The sequence below is a fragment of the Trematomus bernacchii genome, unplaced genomic scaffold (genome assembly GCF_902827165.1).
Source record: "Trematomus bernacchii unplaced genomic scaffold, fTreBer1.1, whole genome shotgun sequence".
NCBI classification, from domain to species: Eukaryota; Metazoa; Chordata; class Actinopteri; order Perciformes; family Nototheniidae; genus Trematomus; species Trematomus bernacchii.
The window spans coordinates 7,141,465-7,162,700 of NW_022987839.1; the positions used below are offsets into that span (position 1 = coordinate 7,141,465).

The 21,236-nt window shown below is 39.9% G+C and overlaps 1 protein-coding gene and 1 non-coding gene across 2 annotated transcripts in view; both read left to right on the forward strand.

Annotated features, from left to right (window-relative positions):
• The window catches only part of LOC117500188 (WD repeat-containing protein 37), a 32,289-nt gene that overhangs the window by 4,590 nt on the left and 6,463 nt on the right, over positions 1–21,236 (forward strand). The window contains exons 3-11 of the mRNA XM_034152949.1: positions 5,468–5,564; positions 6,465–6,560; positions 7,956–8,020; positions 13,303–13,438; positions 14,495–14,566; positions 14,805–14,849; positions 16,094–16,170; positions 18,578–18,815; positions 19,016–19,157. Of these exons, the coding sequence (XP_034008840.1) occupies positions 5,468–5,564; positions 6,465–6,560; positions 7,956–8,020; positions 13,303–13,438; positions 14,495–14,566; positions 14,805–14,849; positions 16,094–16,170; positions 18,578–18,815; positions 19,016–19,157 (968 nt within the window). The remainder of the gene's footprint in view (positions 1–5,467; positions 5,565–6,464; positions 6,561–7,955; positions 8,021–13,302; positions 13,439–14,494; positions 14,567–14,804; positions 14,850–16,093; positions 16,171–18,577; positions 18,816–19,015; positions 19,158–21,236) is intronic.
• On the forward strand, positions 18,126–18,207 carry trnas-cga. Its single transcript has one exon. It is a non-coding gene; the product is annotated as a tRNA-Ser (tRNA).

Sequence of the window (21,236 nt, forward strand, 5' to 3'; positions counted from 1 at the left end):
GAGTAATTAAATAGAATTTCCTTTGAATAATATACTCAAGAAAAAAAAGCTAAATATGATCATCATTCTCAAGACGTTCTTTTGCAAAGAGGGCTATGATACTTATGAATCTGTGTGCTCCTCCTATCCTTTAACATACAAGGGTTTGAGCATTGTCTCCTTTTGTCAATTTATAATTGAAACTTTGGTAACACTTTATATTAAAGGTCCCCTATTATGCAAAATCCACTTGTTCATGTCTCTTCTTCATCAACATGTGTCCCCTCTTCTTCATGTCTCTTCTACATCAACATGTGTCCCCTCTTCTTCATGTCTCTTCTACATCAACATGTGTCCCCTCTTCTTCATGTCTCTTCTTCATCAACATGTGTCCCCTCTTCTTCATGTCTCTTCTACATCAACATGTGTCCCCTCTTCTTCATGTCTCTTCTTCATCAACATGTGTCCCCTCTTCTTCATGTCTCTTCTTCATCAACATGTGTCCCCTCTTCTTCATGTCTCTTCTACATCAACATGTGTCCCCTCTTCTTCATGTCTCTTCTTCATCAACATGTGTCCCCTCTTCTTCATGTCTCTTCTACATCAACATGTGTCCCCTCTTCTTCATGTCTCTTCTACATCAACATGTGTCCCCTCTTCTTCATGTCTCTTCTACATCAACATGTGTCCCCTCTTCTTCATGTCTCTTCTACATCAACATGTGTCCCCTCTTCTTCATGTCTCTTCTACATCAACATGTGTCCCCTCTGTGGAAAGAGACTCTGAAAGTTTCAGGAACAAAGATTCTCTCTCTTTTTGTCCTGATCCATTTATATAAAAACCTGTCTGAAAATGAGCTGATCAGATTTTGGCCACTTTATGATGTCATCACGATGTGTTGGCTTGTGTAACCATTAGCCAATCAGCAACCAAGGTAACCCCCCCACCTTATCACCTGCATCTCCTCCTAGAGCACCATTGAATTCTTTTTAACCAAATATCTCTCAGAGGGGCGTGGGGAGGGGCTCCTTATTTTCATCTAAAGTAACAGACAGAGAATCAGCACTTTTGAAACAGGGCTGAAACAGAGGGGATTATGGGATGCTGCAATGATCTGTTTGGTATTTCAGCCAATCAGAGACAGGCTCTGTATATATCTGAGACCTATAATATATTGATGAAAAACAGTATAATAGGGGACCTTTAAGTTACACTTATTCACCATCAACTAGTTTTTAATTAACACATTAGAGACAAACTATTAGCTCATTTGTTATGAACAAGACTTCACTTTAAAATAGGGAACATATTCTGAGTTAGAAATACCTAATGTTGTGTTATTTTCACACAGTTAACACTTGTAGTTTCATGTCTTGTTACATAAGAATAGCCCATATTTGTTAGGTGTTAGTATGAGAGTTATTAGGCGCATATTGAGCAGAGCATATTAAGACCAAAACTCATGTACAACAACTTCCTTACTTACAATGAATAAGCACTAATTAGAGGGTTATTGAGGAAAAACTCTTAACTAATGGCCTAGTACTTGTAGAATATGGTCATGTAGAATAAGGCATTAATAAGTGTTTTATAATGACTAATAAAGAGCCAATATACTGCTAATATGCATGTTCATTAACAACTAGTTGATGGTGAATATGTGTACCTTATTATAAAGGCAAAACACTTCAAAATAAACGTCTCCATATGTGTTAGGAGTTTGATTTCTTCATCTGTTCTACATCCATGCAAGGCTTTATACAGCATGCATGTGCACATGTTCTCCATTTTGCAGCTGTTCCTCTCCTTCAGTCTTTTGTCTGTGTGCTCTGTGGCACAAACATTTCTGCTGCCAACATCAGCCTCTGAATGCTAACGGCACACTTGACTGATTTCTTGAGAACATGTAGCCGCAAGCAGCAATTCAGCCCGAGCTAGAAGTGCTTTCTGGAGAGAGCACAGACCGCTCTCAGGTACAAAGAGAGGCCGTTTCATCAAACAAAGCTTCGAGGAGATGTGGCCCACTTCCTGTTTGTGCCTGCAAGACTCACAGCAAGACAGTGTTAGGAATGATGTTATGTAGAAATGTTAACACCAATCATTACTCTCTCATTTAATAGCAGACTTGTGTGAATGCCATTTTAACTCATTGTCCAGTTTCCATAAAGAATTACAGTGAAAATGCTCATTGTAAACCAACTTTGATACTGTGTGTGTGTGTGTGTGTGTGTGTGTGTGTGTGTGTGTGTGTGTGTGTGTGTGTGTGTGGTGTGGGTGTGTGTGTGTGTGGTGTGTGTGTGTGTGTGTGGTGTGTGTGTGTGTGTGTGTGTGTGTGTGTGTGTGTGTGTGTGTGTGTGTGTGTGTGTGGTGTGTGTGTGTGTGTGTGGTGTGTGTGTGTGTGTGTGTGTGTGTGTGTGTGTGTGTGTGTGTGTGTGTGTGTGTGTGTGTGTGTGTGTGTGTGTGGTGTGTATGTGTGTGTGTGTCTGTGTGTGTGTGTGTGTGTGTGTGTGTGTGTGTGTGTGTGTGTGTGTGTGTGTGTGTGTGTGTGTGTGTGTGTGTGTGTGTGTGTGTGTGTGTGTGTGTGTGTGTGTGTGTGGATATTATGATAGTGTCGTTTGTTCCGGTGCACTCCGACAGCACTAAGCACTACATCGAGATTAAGATTAAACAAATGTATTTCACTTGGGAATACACATATAGGCCTACCTATGGAGTTAGCCAGATGTGTGTAAATTACGGTTCATGGTCAATTGAAAACAAATGCTGGTGTCGGACACACACACACACACACACACACACACTCAGCGCGGAGCTGAGCAGAGCACAAACACACACACACATCATGCGCCCTGGTGACCGGACATCTCCTTCATAAAACGAGTAATAGGGGGAATAATCGGGGTGGGTGTGTGTGTGTGTGTGTGTGTGTGTGTGTGTGTGTGTGTGTGTGTGTGTGTGTGTGTGTGTGTGTGTGTGTGTGTGTGTGTGTGTGTGTGTGTGTGTGTGTGTGTGTGTGTGTGTGTGTGTGTGGTGTGTGTGTGTGTGTGTGTGTGTGTGTGTGTGTGTGTGTGTGTGTGTGTGTGGTGTGTGTGTGTGTGTGTGTGTGTGTGTGTGTGTGTGTGTGTGTGTGTGTGTGTGTGTGTGTGTGTGTGTGTGTGTGTGTGTGTGTGTGTGTGTGTGTGTGTGTGTGGGTGTGGTTAAAACGTAGCAGCCTCGATCTCTATTCAGCTGTTCTAATGAAGGTAAACACAGTGAAGGCGGTGCGTAAAAGACTCAGCTCTCTGCGCGCAGATAGCTGATACTGTGAGAGTCACGGACATGAATTCATAGATCAAGGCAGACGGGTTTAGACTCTCCTGTTTTGCCGACACTTTTTCTTTTTTCCTTGAACCTTTAGGGGCTCTGTACTTTGAGTATTACAAGCAGGAATTAATTTCTCCTATATTTTTCTCCTTGCTCTTTGCTCTATGAAGCTTGGTATAAACGGTGGTATTCAGAGGACAACTAACTGTACTGTAATCTAGTATTGAGTGTCTTGTGCATGAATGCAAATGAACATCAATTAAACTGATGAGAGAAGCATCTATTCCGCCTGTGCCTTGGCAATTATTGCTGAAAACTAAAACAATCAAACGAAGCACTTGTTGAGTTAATGTAGGTCTTGTAACTAATTCACCAGCACTTACTATGGTATGATCTCGCTTGACGTGAATATATCTGCACTTTCCTTGTTGTTCGGAGTCGATTCTTTATGGTTTTTGCACTTATTGTTAGTCAGCTAAATGATATGTAATGTAATGAGCATCTTTTTAAACAAACTGGAAACAATAACCAAGTCAGCTGTTGATTAGATTAGATTAGATTATCAATCTGCTTTGAATTGAATGTGTATAGCGAATAGATGATACGTCTTGTCTGTAATTGGATTTGTTTAAAAGGAAGCATTTGCACGACGATACATTGGAATGAATGTTCTGTGTTTGTGTCTTCAAGCTTTAGTTTAAGACCTGTTCCTGAATCCTCCTGTTTGACTCTGACACAAGAACTCCCTCTCATTTCCTCCCTCAATGCTTTTATTGTGTAATAAGAGTATTTTCTTCTGCCTTGTTGCAGCAGTATGATGTGATTTGGTGCGGCTGAATGCATAATGATATTCTATTTTGGTCATTGTGTTATTTTTTCTGATCTTAGTGAATTGTATTAATTCTATTTTAAGAGGTTTCTTTTTTCATCTGCTTCTTGGAGATGAAATACATTTAAAAAATGTCTCACTTCTATATATAACATTCCCTTTTTCAGACTTAATGACCATCAGCAACTGTCAGCACCTGAATTTGTCAAAGTAATTTAATGGTTTTTTATTAATATTACAAAAACAAAGCCCACCATTGACTGTTTGCAGGTTCTCAAATGTTTGGATTAGCTGCTTGTCTTTGTCATAAATGTTACTAAATACAATACATTTTGATTTTGTACATCATTTCAGATAAAACAAGGATTTTTAAGACTTCGCCCTCGGAAATTAAAAAAGTATTTAAAATGTTTTATAGACAAAAAAAAGCTTTGAAAAACTCATTGGTAGATTATTAGATAATAAAAGTGGTTGTAGCCCTTGATACATGAGAGTAACACCTACGTCACTTCCGGGCAAAAATTACGGCCCCGCCCACTTTTGGGGGAAAACAACGCTGTCAATACAAATTCTGAAGTTTTTGCCAATCCGATCAGAAATTTAAGAAAACCGTGGATTTTTGGATCTTCAAAGAGCCCGATTACAACGGCCAGACAGGCAAACAATTACATATTAAGCCATTAGAAATCGAAGATCGGGCTCGATATATGGTTAAATATAGCTGTAGGCGATCGATGTCCATAGATGAGAGTAACATCTACGTCACTTTACGGCCCCGCCCACTTTTGGGGGAAACCAACGCTGTCATTTGAATGGCGATCGAGCCTGAAGCCACAGAGCTCTTCTGTTACTGTCCTTTCTTCTTAGAGGAAGTACAGAAACACTGAACTCTGGATTTGTTTTAATGTTTGAGGAGCAATAAACGACACAGCAGCTTGTTGGCATGATACAACTATTATTTTCCTCCTCGCTCATGAGAGTAACAGCTGGCGAAATTACGGCCTCGCCTACTGATTTTAATTTAACCATATATCGAGCCCGATTGTCGATTTCAAATGATTTAATGTAATTGTTTGCCTGACTGGCCATCGTAACCGGGCTCTTTGAAGATCAGAAAATCCACGGTTTTCAAAAAATGTCTGATCGGATTGGCAAAAACTTCAGAATTTGTATTTACCGCCATTCAAATGACAGCTTTGTTTTCCCCCAAAAGTGGGCGGGGCCGTAATTTTTGCCCGCAAGTGACGTAGGTGTTACTCTCATGTATACACACTAAGTCCTTTTCTCAGTATTTGTAATGAAGCACCATGCTCACACACTTACTGCTTAATTTCTTCTTGTTTCCTGGTTCTGCAGGAATCCAAACTGCCTCTGTCTGTGAGGAGCAACCTGCTCGACCTCTTCAGTCAGATCGAGAGGGAGTTTGAAAACATCTACATAGAAAACCTGGAGTGTATGTCTCAAAATATTGCTTCATTTTTAAATGTGGTTCATCAAAACCCAGTATTCCCAGTGTAGAGCTTGTGTCTCCTGTCACTGATATCCACCTGAACATCAGCAGGAGAGGACTCTTTAAAGTAGAGACACTACATACTGATATCCACCTGAACATCAGCAGGAGAGGACTCTTTAAAGTAGAGACACTACATACTGATATCCACCTGAACATCAGCAGGAGAGGACTCTTTAAAGTAGAGACACTACATACTGATATACACCTGAACATCAGCAGGAGAGGACTCTTTAAAGTAGAGACACTACATACTGATATACACCTGAACATCAGCAGGAGAGGACTCTTTAAAGTAGAGACACTACATACTGATATACACCTGACCATCAGCAGGAGAGGACTCTTTAAAGTAGAGACACTACATACTGATATACACCTGAACATCAGCAGGAGAGGACTCTTTAAAGTAGAGACACTACATACTGATATACACCTGAACATCAGCAGGAGAGGACTCTTTAAAGTAGAGACCCTAAATACTGATATACACCTGAACATCAGCAGGAGAGGACTCTTTAAAGTAGAGACACTACATACTGATATACACCTGAACATCAGCAGGAGAGGACTCTTTAAAGTAGAGACACTACACACTGATATACACCTGAACATCAGCAGGAGAGGACTCTTTAAAGTAGAGACACTACATACTGATATACACCTGAACATCAGCAGGAGAGGACTCTTTAAAGTAGAGACTCTACATACTGATATACACCTGAACATCAGCAGGAGAGTACTCTTTAAAGTAGAGACACTACATACTGATATACACCTGAACATCAGCAGGAGAGAACTCTTTAAAGTAGAGACTCTACTTATCTTATGTTTCACTCTCAGTACGCAGAGAAATCGAAACGCTGAACGATCGTTTGGCTGCAGATGGACAAGCTTTCGAAGGAGCGGATTTAGCCAAAGGAGCCCTGAAGACAAAAGGTGAGACGCTTTTCAGCAACGCAAGAAAACATTTCCCACCATTTAGTACGCAGAAAATAATAAAAATTACATTTATGTGGCAGAGACATTATGTTAACAATCTCTGAACTGACTATTTGGTTTTGATGATAAAGCCTCAAGTTAGATTTATAATTTGATATATAACGTGAAAACATATAAATAAGTAATTTAAGAGCTCAGTTAAAATGAATTTGTAACTTTAGTTTGACACTTTTTTTTTACCTTTAAAAAAGTGAACAAGTGTTTTTAAGTGAATGCAGGCTTATTTAAAATGACATTTATAAACAGGAATGTCTATATTAGTCCCTAAATTAAATTAAAATGCATTGTATTGCTGCCTTATATGCATAGGCGGCACGTGAGGCTCAGGTTTGGGAAGGCTAAATAACTTGTTTTACCTGACGCTGCCCGCCTCCGGCGTCAAGAGATCAACTCAGTGAAAGCACCGCCTGCTGACCAATCAGAGCTCAGTGTGCGGAGTTTAAAGCTATCAAGTCATATTACAGGATAGAGGAAATACAGTTTAAACTGCCGTTGCAGGAAAGACGCCAACGTGTCGCACTTATCATTCATATCACATCAATCACATCATTGATCATATCACATCATAATGTATCATATATTTCCTTATCTGAGTCAGCTTCTTGAGCCGTATCTGGCCGTGCAACACTCACAGTGTCACATACTGTATGCAGAAGTATTATTTTAAGCAACACATTAAGTTGACGAAACACTCGAGTCAAATGTAATTAAAGTCAGATTCACTCGTGTCTTAGACGGGGCAGTGATTTCATAAACCTGTCAATGTACGCATTCAAACACTTTTTTTGTTACCAGCTGTATTCACCTTGCAGGTGCAGCTATGTGGCTTTTATCCTGGATAAAGTGTTAAAGTCATGGATGTTTCAAGTTTAACTTCTTCATATACTATTATAGTTGACTTTTCATTCAGGAAGTATGACGCTGCGCAGTCAGTACGCTTCTCCATGTTTGTGATTGGTCAAAGGTTGCTAACCCCGCCCCTTTCACGTGAACGCGCTCTCAGCCGGAGAGAGAAACCCTGGGTCGATTTACCGAGTTGATAACCAGCGTCGTAGGACCGCTTAGCGAGATCTTTTTGTTAGGGTTAGTTAAGATAACTCAAAGATATCAGGGTCTGTTGAACTGGATTCAGAGTACAGGCCTCTGGTGGCTGCATAGCAGCCCTAATGTCAAAGACACAAACATTATATTTTAATTTTACCAGGAGGCAGTGACAAAAATATTTGGGAATGCTTAGCCTTCCCTAGCCTACAGTACCCGCTGCCTATGCTTATATGTGCTGTGCTTATTTTTGACCTATTTTGTAATGACTAATTTCTATCTTTCTATCAGCGAGTCATAGCACGAGCCAGCTGTCACAGAAACTGAAGACGACCTACAAGGCTTCCACAAGCAAGGTATAATCTGTTTAATATTTGTATTATTATCCAGAAGATGTTGTGTGTTCATTTGTTTTGAGAACGTTGATCTGGAAAAAAAATTGTTTCTCTATCAAGTGCGCTAAAATCCAAAATGTGGAAGGTTTAATTGGCTCCTTCGATGCCCATCAGTGCACGATCACATGACTTTTTTTTTTAATGTTTAAGAACAGAACTGCTGTGTTTCTTCGCCTCTTTGCTCCGAAAATGTTGTGTGTTCATTTGGTTTGGAAAAAAACCTTTCTCTATCAACCATCACATGACTTTTCTTTGAATGTTTAAGAACAGAACTGCTGTGTTTCTTCACCTCTTTGCTCGTAGCCGCGTTCAAACTCTTGCCACGCCAGAGTAGGTGGATCCCGCAACTTCAGCGTTACCAGCTGGGAGTTGTGGGGTGGAGACTCATGGGTAATTTGTCGCTTTTTCCCCCCAAACCCCTCCCCCCATTTGTGCCAAAATGCATGAGCAGCCCAGCCACGGGGTCGACTCCCCCTCCCCGAGAGACTTGGTCATTCAAATGTAGGAGTTTGAGCTTTTTTATCATCTGGTGTGAGATAAAACTCGACCTCATTATCTCACTAACAGGCTTTTCAGTTGCAGCTCTTTGGTTTTCATTCAGCTTCTTCACATAAATGGTACAAACGTGCTTTTTATGCCACAATTAATGCAATATTTACAAGGTGGAGGAGCATTTGTTGGCTGATTTCAATGATCAATTAAGGCAGAATTGCACGGCTGTATTTTATAATTGTTTTTAATCCTTTAATTTGAGAAGTTCATACACGTTGAAGCTGTTTCTGCTAACAGAGGTGTATCAGGTATACAGGCTTACAGTACTTACTGTTAAACATGTCAATTCAGTTTGTTTTGGTTTTATTTGCCAAGAATTAGAGATTTCTGCCTAAACCCCAAATGTTCTACCCAACCAATATTGGATATCCTAAGCTAATAGAGATATTTGGGCCTTTATGACCTTGTATACTATTTTTTTTAAATATTTATATAAACACTTAACACATATATGTTTAAGAGTATATGTCCAATTATTTACCAAAGACACTATAGAGTGGCGAAGTCACGCCCATCTACTTCCGCCCCATGGGACCTTATTTCGGAAAAATAATGTATTGAAGTCAATGGAGAGAGAAAACTTATCTATCGATCCCGTTTGAATTGTGCCATGAATTAAACATATGATGTTTGTCAATCTTAAAAAATCATTTCCATGTCAAAAAAGTCACAGTTTGTCGTAAAACTGTTGAAATATAAGACTATGAAAAATACGCAACTAGAAAGACTGCAAATCCCAGAGTCGCGTAAGTGATGTCACAATTGTTTTCCTCCACTAAGAGATAGCTAAGATCAGCGCCATATAGATATATTCTATCTATATGGCGCTGGCTAAGATAAGATAACTTTAACAAGATGCCTGTGTGCTTAGTACCAGGTTGTTCATACCAGCAATGGGTCTTGCTCGTTCTTTCGCTTCCCGTCTGATGAAAGGACCAGGAGTGTCTGGATCAAGCTAGCTAGTAGCTAGCACGTTAGTTAGCATTACAGCCTTGTCATTTGTATTAGCCTTAACATGAAGTAACATTAAGTAACCCAACATGTTAAACAGTAAGAGTAGTAGTCATATTTCGTGAACCCTTTGAAGAGTACTGTCACACCGGTGTGATCATTCTATAATACACAATTTAAGCCCGGGGGAGAAATGCTAACGCTAACGCTAGCGATCTTCTCTACTTCATGCTATCTGCACAAATGGTTGACATTAAACATTAAAACGACCAGGCAGTTCAGAGAGAATCAAAGGAAGGCAGGCAGGCAGCTTTGCATGACATTCTTCAGGACGTGTTTCATTGTGGTGATAGTGAGGGGAGTCAATCGTTTTGTTGACAAGACAGTAGTGACGGCCATCTTGGTGACGTGTGTTGTTGACCAGAGATGTAGTTCATTGAGCGTTTCACACAAACAAATGTGTTACTTCACAGTTTTACGACACAATTTTTTTTTTTTACTTGCAAAATTATCTTTTAAATGGACAAACATCATATGTGTAATTCGTGGCACAATTCAAACGGGATCGAAAGATAATCTTTCTCTCTCCATTGACTTCAATACATAATTTTTCCGAAATAAGGTCCCATGGAGGTCCACCGGAAGGGGAGGGACTTCGCCACTCTATATGTAAGGAGAGGAATATTTTTACAGCTGATTATATTTCTAGTGAACAAACCACTCTAATAGAGACACAGTTTTTCGAAATAACAAACATATATTTGTAGCGTTTCTCTACCAAAATATCTGCAATAACATTAGCCAATAGGGCGACTGTGGCTGCGAGGGAGTGCGGTCGTCTTTCAACCAGAAGGTTGTGGGTTCGATAAAAAGCAGCCCGTACAGCCCGTGCAGCCCACATGTCAATGTATCCTTGGGCAAGATACTTAACCCTGAGTTGGCCAACGGTGTGTGAATGTGTATGAATGTTAGTTCCTAGAGTAAGGTGCACTGCTCTGTATGAATGGGTGTGAATGGGTGAATGACATGTAGTATGTAAAGCACTTTGAGGGGTCATAAAGACTGGATAAAGCGCTATATAAGTACAGTCCATTACCAATATCATAGTTTAGCTACTCTTCCATCACAAGGAAAGTGCAAACATAAACAAGGTTGAATACTGATTAGAACATCTATTGATATAACTGAATAATTGAAAGTAAAACTGGTTGTCAGTCATTGTTGAGTTTACTCTCTGTGCGTTAGATTTGACCAGTTACTTAAAGCTTATTTTTTGCTTTTTGTTAAACTATTAACCTTTCATTTATCACATTATCACACAGCATCTGTCAAACCTTAACCTGGCAAAATCATGTTACATTTAATGCAAATAAATAAAACATGACGTCATTTACAGTATAAATAAACCTGCCACGCTGCTTCCTAACAACCACTGGTTTCCACCGTGCTAAACAACGGTCTTTTTTCGACTTCAGTGTCAATTATATCTGTTTATTCTTCCTATATTTATTGATTTTAAATATATATTGTTTACAGATGGAAAACTGTAAGCAAATGCTCTGTTTTTTTTGTGTATTAGGTATTTATTTTTCACCTGAATGATGCCGTTCTCTATGCTCTCCTGCTTCCTTTCAGTTGGAATGTACTTAGTGGTCTGTTCCCAAAACGAACCGAGGGTCGAGTTTGTATCATCCCCATCTTTAATGTAAACACTTTGATAAAACTGATATTAATCACTGATCAAATTCTTATCATAACACAGTATTTTTTGCTTCTTCTTCCCCTTCTACAGTTTTATTTTTTGCATCTATAGTAACCCTGGTATGATGAATGCAGGCACTGAAACTCAATGATTCTGCATTTGTGTTGATACCAGATCTGGGTCGTTCGTGGTGTTTGTTTTAAAGCATCCGATTGGTGGCAACCACACAAAACAAGCTTAAAACCAAACACCAACAAAGATGTGTATTTGTAAAAGCTCTTTGAACCCAGGACTGATATGAATAACGCTGTTTATAATCAAAGCTTTTTTTAGCCCTGCGTAATACACGGACCCCGCTGACTTCTGTTCTTTTGACCCACTTCCTCCCTCTGTCACAGCAGGGTTCCTACACAGCAGTGCAAAAGTCTGGACAATTTAAATTGAATTATTCCCAGCCCGAAAAGTGTGTGTGAAATAATAATAATAATAATAATAATAATAACTTAGATTTATATAGCGCCTTTCAGGGGACCCAAGGTCGCGTTACAGCAAAAAACAAACGTAAATTAGGAAAAACTAGTATTTTAGGTAAAGTTTAGTGAAAAAGAATTGATAGTATATATACTTTAATGATAAGATAACATACAGATAAGATGTTCTTTATTTTTAATCCCAATTTGGATCATTTTTGTTAGAAACAAAACAAGGCATTGCACATAATAACAAATTAAAAGAGTAGAAATAACTAATTCTAAAATAGAAACATCTCAAAATAGAAATAGAATGAAACCAGCATTAGAGAGTAAGTAGAAAATCTAGAAACTGTCTGACAAATAAATAAAATTGTAAATAATGATCCCACCTTTGGAAATGTGTTGGGCTTCAGCAGCATGTTAAAAAGGCATTTCACAAGAGGTAGTAGTTGCATCGAGGTAAAGTGTGAGTACAATATGTAATGCCGTCTAAAAGTCACTCATTTCATTCAAAAAGGTGATGATTTAACCCTTATGTTGTGTAATAACTATGCTCTAGTTTTTTGTATCGGAACAAGGCATCGTGATATCCTCCACAACAGCTGTATAAACACTACAAAACTGATTTTGACCATTTTTGCCACGTCTGAAGGTCTCTAAAAAAAAAGTGTATAATTTGGTGTTCGAGTCTGGGGAGACCCGGCAGAATTGTTTTGGGTGACTCGGGGTCAAATTTGGCCCAATCAAGATTCCTCTTTGACTTTAGACACCCCTCCCCCGCCCCCTTCATCCACTGTAACAATAATTTTTCGCAACATGCACCTGGTCTCCCCTCCCTCTGCCCCCCTCCCCCCACGGGAACTCGACCTTTCTCAAAGAATATGTACACTAACACTTGAACCTGAACACACACATGCACGTGTGCAATATGTGGTGTAATGTGTTTTGGGGTCATAACATAACATTAAAACAGGATTGTACGGTTATGAATGCATTATAAGTTAGTTATGATGTAGTTAAAACAATATTGGATGATAGTCATTTTTTTGTGTGTTTTGGACTGAGATAAATCATGGGTCAAAATTGACCCACGAACACCATGAACGGTAACAGCTTTTGAACACAACACAAGGGTTAAAAGCAATAGGCCTCAATCATCTCTAATAATAAACAGTGTTTTTTAGGGTCTTTATTAGGGCTGCAAGATTTTACAGAAAACATGAATTTTGACTGTAATTGAATTTGAAATATGAGTTTGTTGGAGAGGACTTATCTGCAGCTCAACAAATGTAGTCTTTACCAAATATTGAGCTTACTGCCATTTGGATTTTGCACTCATTGCAGTGTTTCAATATATTCTGCAGCACTAGTCTTAAACCACCAAAAATGCAAAGTCCACTCCTCAATTTCTAAAAGAATAAATCGAATTTACTGAAACATGTCCGTATAACTTCCCACACACAACAAAAAGAGATGCCGTCTTGGGAAGCAACGTGTGTAGGAACCCTGTTAGGTTCAATAAGGTTGTCTTCAGAGTTAACGTGATATATTTGTGTCGGTGTCAGATTGTCTCCAGTTTCAAAGCGACCACGTCCAGAGCGGTGTGTCAGCTGGTGAAGGAGTACGTCGGCCACAGAGACGGCATCTGGGACCTGAGCGTCACCAGGACTCAGCCGATGGTGCTGGGTACCGCTTCTGCAGGTAATTCACTCTTTTTCATCCTAAATATATACAGTAGAGCAGTGTTTATAAAACTTTTTCATACCAAGGACCACCTAACCAATAAAAACACACTCGCAGACCACCTAACTCCACAAATATCCCAAAACAATAGGCCTGCTTACCACTCCAACAGTACATAACAGCCTAATAATGACAGCTTAACCTTCTCTGTATCGCCTCGTTCACACATTAAATCAACAATACAAATACAACTACAGATTATATAAGCATTTAGTTAAAATGCTGTTTAAAATGCTCTCAGGTTTTACACCTCTTATGAAATGTAGACTACATTTATTATGGAGTTTATGTCCGAGCCAACAGACTCTCAGATTGTTGACTACTGAGAGATATGCAAAATACACCCCATGTAGTACGACACAAACCTCCGCTGTGGATTTTCAAAACAAAAGACAGTAAAGCTACTTCACAAAAGCGTGGCCTGGGCGCTTTAATAGACGACAGGTGACAGGTGCTCACGATGAGTGGAAGGCAAACAATTTATTAACCGCACGATAGAGAAAATGTACCCAAGATATACGCCGTATGGCTTTGAATCTTTTGTTTAAGAGTTTAGAGTTTTATTTAGTATTTTTGCATCAAATGAAGTGTCAGTGTTCCTGGTTTTCACATATTTATTGTTGAAAATGTCAGGGCTTCTTTCTAGTGGTTTCATCACGATATGATATATATATCGATTTCTTTGGACATTGATACGGTATTTGAGGATATAACTAAGTTTGCCAGGATAAAAAAAAATATCAGTCCAACTCACGGCCCTCCAAAGTATATGACATGATTTTATTTCATATATATTTAACACATTACTTCAATTTATATCAAACACAAAAGAAAAATGTATATCATTTGACAGCTTTGGTTTATGAAGCAACTCCTGTCATGCTAAACATAACTTCAGAAACTCTGCATTCAAACAGTCATCAAGCAAACCTCTGTTAAATTAAGACATCAGTAAACATGTTTTAAATGTCATGTTTTTTTCATCTGTTTTGTGTCCATCTTGTGTTTGAACAGACCACTCTGCGATGCTGTGGAGCATTGAGACGGGAAAATGCCTCCTCAAATATATGGGCCACCAAGGATCAGGTAGTGTTAGACATTTAAAAAACAGAGAGATCTCATTAAACCTATTTGTCGAATTAAAGACCATTATGTTTTTGTTTGCCAACATGATGACCTTCTGAATCCAGTCCCTAGCACTCAAGTTGTACTCTCCGTATTAACTCTTCAATAAAAGATAATTAGAAGCGTCAGATAATTGAAGGTCAGGGTTAAAACAAAAGTACTATTCATCTGTTTGACTAATTCATCTCTGTTTCCACAGTCAACTCCATCAAGTTCCACCCCACTGAACAGATGGCTCTAACAGGTAAACAACCTTAAAGGTCCCATGTCATGCTTTTCCGGTTATTACCCGTCCCCTTGTGTGTTATGAAGGTTTGTCTGCATGTAAACGGTCTGCAGAGTCACAAACCCTCAAAGTACACCCTGTAGCGAGTAAAACTCTAACACAGAAAAGACCTGTCTATGCTGCCCCAGAACGCCTCGTTGGAGATTTCTCTTTTTCCATTGTTTTCTTCCTGGGTACAGTGACGTGCTCATACCCAAATGGACCAATCCGTGGAGCTCCTCACACACACACACTCTTTTAGCAGCAAAACTGTGACGCGCTGGGGGGGGTGCTAGTGGAGCCTCGCAGATGGGGCCCCCCCCCCTTCCCGCGTTCATTCGCAATGTCTCGCTGTCTCGCAGCAAGCAGGAAACCATACCAGTAAGCCAGCTCACACTGTCAGCTCCTCGCAGCAGCGAGCCAGTGGGCGAGCTGACCAATCAGAGCACGCTGGGCTCGGAGGGGGGGGGGGGGGGGGGGGGGGGGGGAGGGGGGGGGGGGGAGGGGGGGGGGGGGGGGGGGGGAGGAGCTCCAACAAGGCGTTTAGGACAGAGAGTGAAATTCAGTGAATACACATACTATACAGAGATGCTGTATGAGAAAACCAATGTGATTTTGGAACATTGAACAATATAAATCTATTCTAGTAGACCTCAACAATGGAATTATGATCAGTAGAAATGGCCATGACATGGGACCTTTAAGTTAAGTCTCTACACACTCTTTCTGTTTGGACGTATTTCACAGAGAGGTTTTCTGTAAGGGTTGTTTGACCTCTTTAAAACGGCACAGCTCTTCCACTTTTAAATGCTAATATACTGCACACATTTGTACTTTTCAGAGTAAGTTGTCATAGTTGTAATATATTTCTTTGTCTGTGTATTTCTTGTATACATTTTCATTGAATTTTTAAGTCAAATTCCTCGTACGTGTCAACCTACCTGGTAATAAACCTGTTTCTGATTCTGAAATGTTATGATACTTTTTCAAATCTATTTTGCAATATTTCTCTTAACTAGTATTTTGCAACTTCATTCCTCTTCCTGTGTTTATGTATGCAGCATTTTACACTAAAGCAACTTCATTGAATGTAGAAACCTACTTGGCAATATGCAGTACGTCTTAATGAATTGCCTTGTGTTGAACAGTGCTATATATACAGTAAATAGACTTGCTTTGCCTTGTCTTGATTCAGATTGTTGTGGTCTGATCTCTCCCCTCAGCCTCTGGAGACCAGACAGCTCACATCTGGAGGTACATGGTGCAGCTGCCGACTCCACAGCCTGTTGCTGATATCAGCGTAAGCATCAACAACACCACATCCCTGTGTGTGTGTGTGTGTGTGTGTGTGTGTGTGTGTGTGTGTGTGTGTGTGTGTGTGTGTGTGTGTGTGTGTGTGTGTGTGTGTGTGTGTGTGTGTGTGTGTGTGTGTGTGTGTGTGTGTGTGTGTGTGTGTGTGTGTGTGTGTGTGGTGTGTGTGTGTGTGTGTGTGTGTGTGTGTGTGTGTGTGTGTGTGTGTGTGTGGTGTGTGTGTGTGTGTGTGTGTGTGTGTGTGTGTGTGTGTGTGTGTGTGTGTGTGTGTGTGTGTGTGTGTGTGTGTGTGTGTGTGTTGTGTGTGTGTGTGTGTGTGTGTGTGTGTGTGTGTGGTCATTATGTCATTTGTCATGCCCTGGCTCAATGACAGACAAAAAAAGGAGACCACACATGATTCATTTCCAATTAAAGTACATTTATTTAAAGAAACTAAGTTTATTATGAGGTCAGTTAATCAGTAATGGGGAGGCGTGTGGCGCAGTAGATAGAGCCTTGGTGTTGGGATCAGGGGGTCACAGGTTCAAACCCCACTGCAGTCAGCATGTCGTTGTGTCCCTGAGACACTTCACCCCAAATTGCTCCTGTGGGGATTGCTCACAGTATTGAGTATGTAAGTCGCTTTGGATAAAAGCGTCTAACAAGTAACATGTAATGTGTGGGTGTGTGAACATTACGGTAGGCTGACTCAGAGTTTCTCAAAGGGATGACCTACCGTTTTTGAGCAGATTTGTATGTGATTGAGCATTTCTTACTTTAAAGCGCCATAAGAGCCAAGAGCCATTTTAATGCAGGTTCATGTTTGGGTGTTAAGCTGTCACCATTGGGTGTTATTCACTGTGTTGCTGTTCCTATGGACTGGATGTTGGTCTGATGTTTTTTTTTACCGCTGTAGCACGAGTGTGAACACAGATAAGATTGTTTGTTATTAGATTAGATTACATTAGATTACTTTATTGTCATTACATAATGCAAGCCGAGTGTAACAAAATTAACAGGGTCTAACCAGAGTGCAAACAGTCAGTTATATACACATCTATTAGCAGTCTGTACACAAATAAATGCACTATACAAATATCAGGGTTCTTACGGTCATTAAAAACCTGGAAAAGTCATGGAAATTCAAAATGCTAATTCCAGGCCCTGGAAAAGTTATGGAAATGTAACTAAAGTTGCATAAAATAAAATGTATATTTTATCTAATCGCAGAAATAGTAATACTATAATGATAATAAATACTGTATCGTATAGTAACGTAAAATGGCATTTAACTGACGAGGTGTTTTGCTGGTGAGAGATTTTAGTTGCCTTAGCGTGTAGAAGCTAGTAAGCCTATTTGATTTGTTTTAGACAGGCACACAACATGTTTCATATGCAGACCTTATTTTCCTGTTCTATGTTAAAATAAACCATTTTCAGTGGTACCGCTGAGAAAGAGTAATTTTTTTGGTCATGGAAAATTAGGTAAAGGTCATGGAGAAGTCATGGAAAAGTCATTGAAAATCATTGGTGAAAAAGTGTATGAACCCTGAAATATACAAGTAAAGGTATATATACTGTAGATGTCAAATGTATAAATAAAAATATACACAATGGAAATGGACTTTATTACCCACAACATCAATACCATTAATGGATTGTATTATTCCGTACCTGATATCATCATCATGATTGGAGATTCACATACAGAAAACATCTTGGATGTGAATGCAGTCAAAAGAGGTTTTCCATTCCAACAAAACACCCATTCAAATGCAAAGCTTTAAAGATCTCTCACACATCTCAGATAGATTAGCATGGTGACTGTTTTCGAAGGCTTTTCTAAATTTCAGTCATGGACAATCAAGCTTTCACACCCACTTCAAGAGGCAATCTGCTATTTGTTTGTTCCATCTGATGCTTTCATATACGTACTGGTTCATTTTCACAAATCAAGTGGCTACAGCTGTGATGGCCGAGTGGTTAAGGCGTTGGACTCGAAATCCAATGGGGTCTCCCCGCGCAGGTTCAAATCCTGCTCACAGCGTTTGGAGATTCTTTAAAACTGAAATTTGAGTAGTTGCTGCAGCTGCTAACTGATGGATCAGGTGCGTTGTGAACATTATTAAAAGTAGAGAATACGCTCAACCTGGGTTCAGGGAACATTGTCGCTTTCTTAGCCTTGGTTCAATGTGTCCAAGAAGTTCGGTTCAGATTGGACGTGGTGCTTTCATGGTAGTTTCAATCAATTTCAATTTCAGGGCTTTATAGTCATTTGCACATTAGCTACAGTGTAGATATGGCAATGAAAAACAGTCACTTCAATAACTTTGAGAAATGTACTATGACTTGAAATGTATTGGTTTGGTGTGTCTGTAATGTTTCTAATGTTCCTGAAACACTTAATTCCTCTGCAGCAAACACCCTGTGAAGAGGACGTGGACTTTTCGGATAAAGACGAGGCTGATAACGAGGTGGAAGGTCCGATCGACTGTCCGTCTGTCCGCGTGGCGACCACGACTCTGCGCAGCCATCAGGGCGTGGTGATCGCTGCTGATTGGCTGGTGGGAGGCAAACAGGTGGTGACGGCATCATGGGATCGAGCTGCAAACCTGTACGATGTGGAGACCTCAGAGCTCGTGCACTCACTCACCGGTAGGATGAAAGTAATATTACAATAATACTGTTTTTAATCGTTTGTAAGACTTTGAACTTTAAAGCATGTTCTTATAGCCCAAATGAAAAATAATTGGCCTCTCACAGCTTCCATAGACACTTCTCTAGTTGTTATTAAATTAGTTATTGCTCTAATACTGTTTTTGTATTATATTAAATGTATTATATTGTGTGTTCAGGCCATGACCAGGAGCTGACACACTGCTGCACTCACCCCACCCAGCGTCTGGTGGTCACATCGTCCAGAGACACCACCTTCAGACTGTGGGACTTCAGAGACCCGTCCATACACTCCGTCAACGTGTTCCAGGGACACACTGAGTCAGTCTGGCACACACACACACACACACACACACACACACACACACACACACACACACACACACACACACACCAGAGTTCCCGTTAGAATATTTTTTTGCCGGTCAACATGTCCGTTAAAGTTGAAATCTTCCGGACAAAATTAGATAAGTGCCGGTTAAAGGTCTTCTTTGTTATTTATTGAGCTTTAAAACAAATTGATATGATTCGACATTAAACAAACTAATTATAGTAGATTAACTACATTATTCAAAAGTGTACAGTAATTTACAAAAACGCGGGAATAATAAACGGAGCGCTCTCTCCTTCTCCTGACAGCCCGTCAGTATCATGCAGCTCGCGGATCCAGTAATGAGTGACCCGACAGTAAAACTAAACATATCTATAACTAGTTTAGGTAGTTTGAGAGGTAATTAAAATAGCTACGTGTGATTTTCTAACCTGAAGTGTGTTTTGCTCTGCTCGCCGCTGCAGGGGATCATGCAGAGCTGCGTGTCGACTCGTCAGCAGCAGCCGATCTCTCTCTCCTGTCAGATTAGACTTTACTCGCATTTATGTCCATATCGATCAGATCTAGCTAGTTCTAGCTAATGATATGACTACCTGCTTGTTAAAAGACACCTAAACAATAAGCGTCGCTATGCAACCGGATGAGGCCACAAAGTATAGCGCAGCATTATGCATTTGTTTACATGCCCACCGGAACCCCGAGGCATTACCAACAGATCAACGCACAATCAACCCATACAGGACATCTCTTTCTCCACATTAAGTGTTAGACATTAGAATTGACAATTTTTGTCTGTCACATACTCTTTTGTCTGTCACATACTATTCTTGTCTGTCACATAAGTGGCGCAACTGATGCGGTATTGCGCTAAGGGAAAATTATTTTGACCGGACATTTTGACCGGAGAGATTTAGATTTGCCGGACTTCAGCATATTTTACCGGTCATTGTCCGGTAATTACCGGCTAACGGGAACTCTGACACACACACACACACACACACACACACACACATATACATACTACTGACATATGACTGATATACACTTTTCATGTGCAGTAATAATGGTTTTTACATTACAGTTAAGAAACCCAATATGTAGGCAGAGAAGTATTGATGTAAAGTATATGTGTATAATTATCTTTTACGTGTAGCTTAATAATTAAGGTTGTCAAATATGTATTAGTAAAAGGGTAATATTCTATGAGTATTTCACTACTGATATGGATTTATGGATTTATTACATTATGGGTTTTTTTTTTTTTGTCTAGAGGCATAATGTTTTTATGTTGTCCTTCCTATTATCTTCAAAAGTATTCTTTATGAACTAATGTAGGGAATTTCTTCAAATGTGGCACAAATGTCCTCTTGGAACTACGGATGAACTGTTCATAATTTGGTGGATAAATGTCAGAGTTTAAGGTCACTGTCAGTCACCTTATTGTGAATATGAAATCCCAAGAAATGCTTCAAGGAATTTCTTCAAATGTCCACTATGACTCAATGAAGAACTCACATTTACTCTGACATAATAAATACAAGTTTTGGTCATAACTCAAGAAGTCATGAGCTAAGTATGAATTCATACAAAGGTTTTAAAGGATAAAATGAGGACATTTTGAGCAGACCGGAGTACTTTTCCCAGTATAGTTCCGATAGTTCTTGAAATGTTGCGTTCACACCAAAAAATCCGGAACTAGAACTTAGTTCATGAGAACCTTTCCACCCCTTTTTAGTCCCTGCTAGAGAGCAGGTACTTTCATGGGAGAAAAAGGTTCCCATTTCTGATTGGCTGGGCGGATTGCCAACCACGCCCCGTAAAACTCGGAAACGTTTTGTGAAGCCGCCATTTTATTTGCTGGCATTAGCATTATTAGCATTAGCATTAGCCTAGCGCACCAACGCAGAGAGATTTACTCGGAAGGCTTCAGTAGAAGCTGCTGGGAGTCCCAGCAGCTTCTACTGAAGCCAGACTCCGGGGACTTCCGGCCGGGGACTTCGGGTGGCAGTGAAGTTGTTTGCGGCCCGCCAGTAAACCCAAAGCAGAAGAAGAAGAAGTGGCGTCAGCGG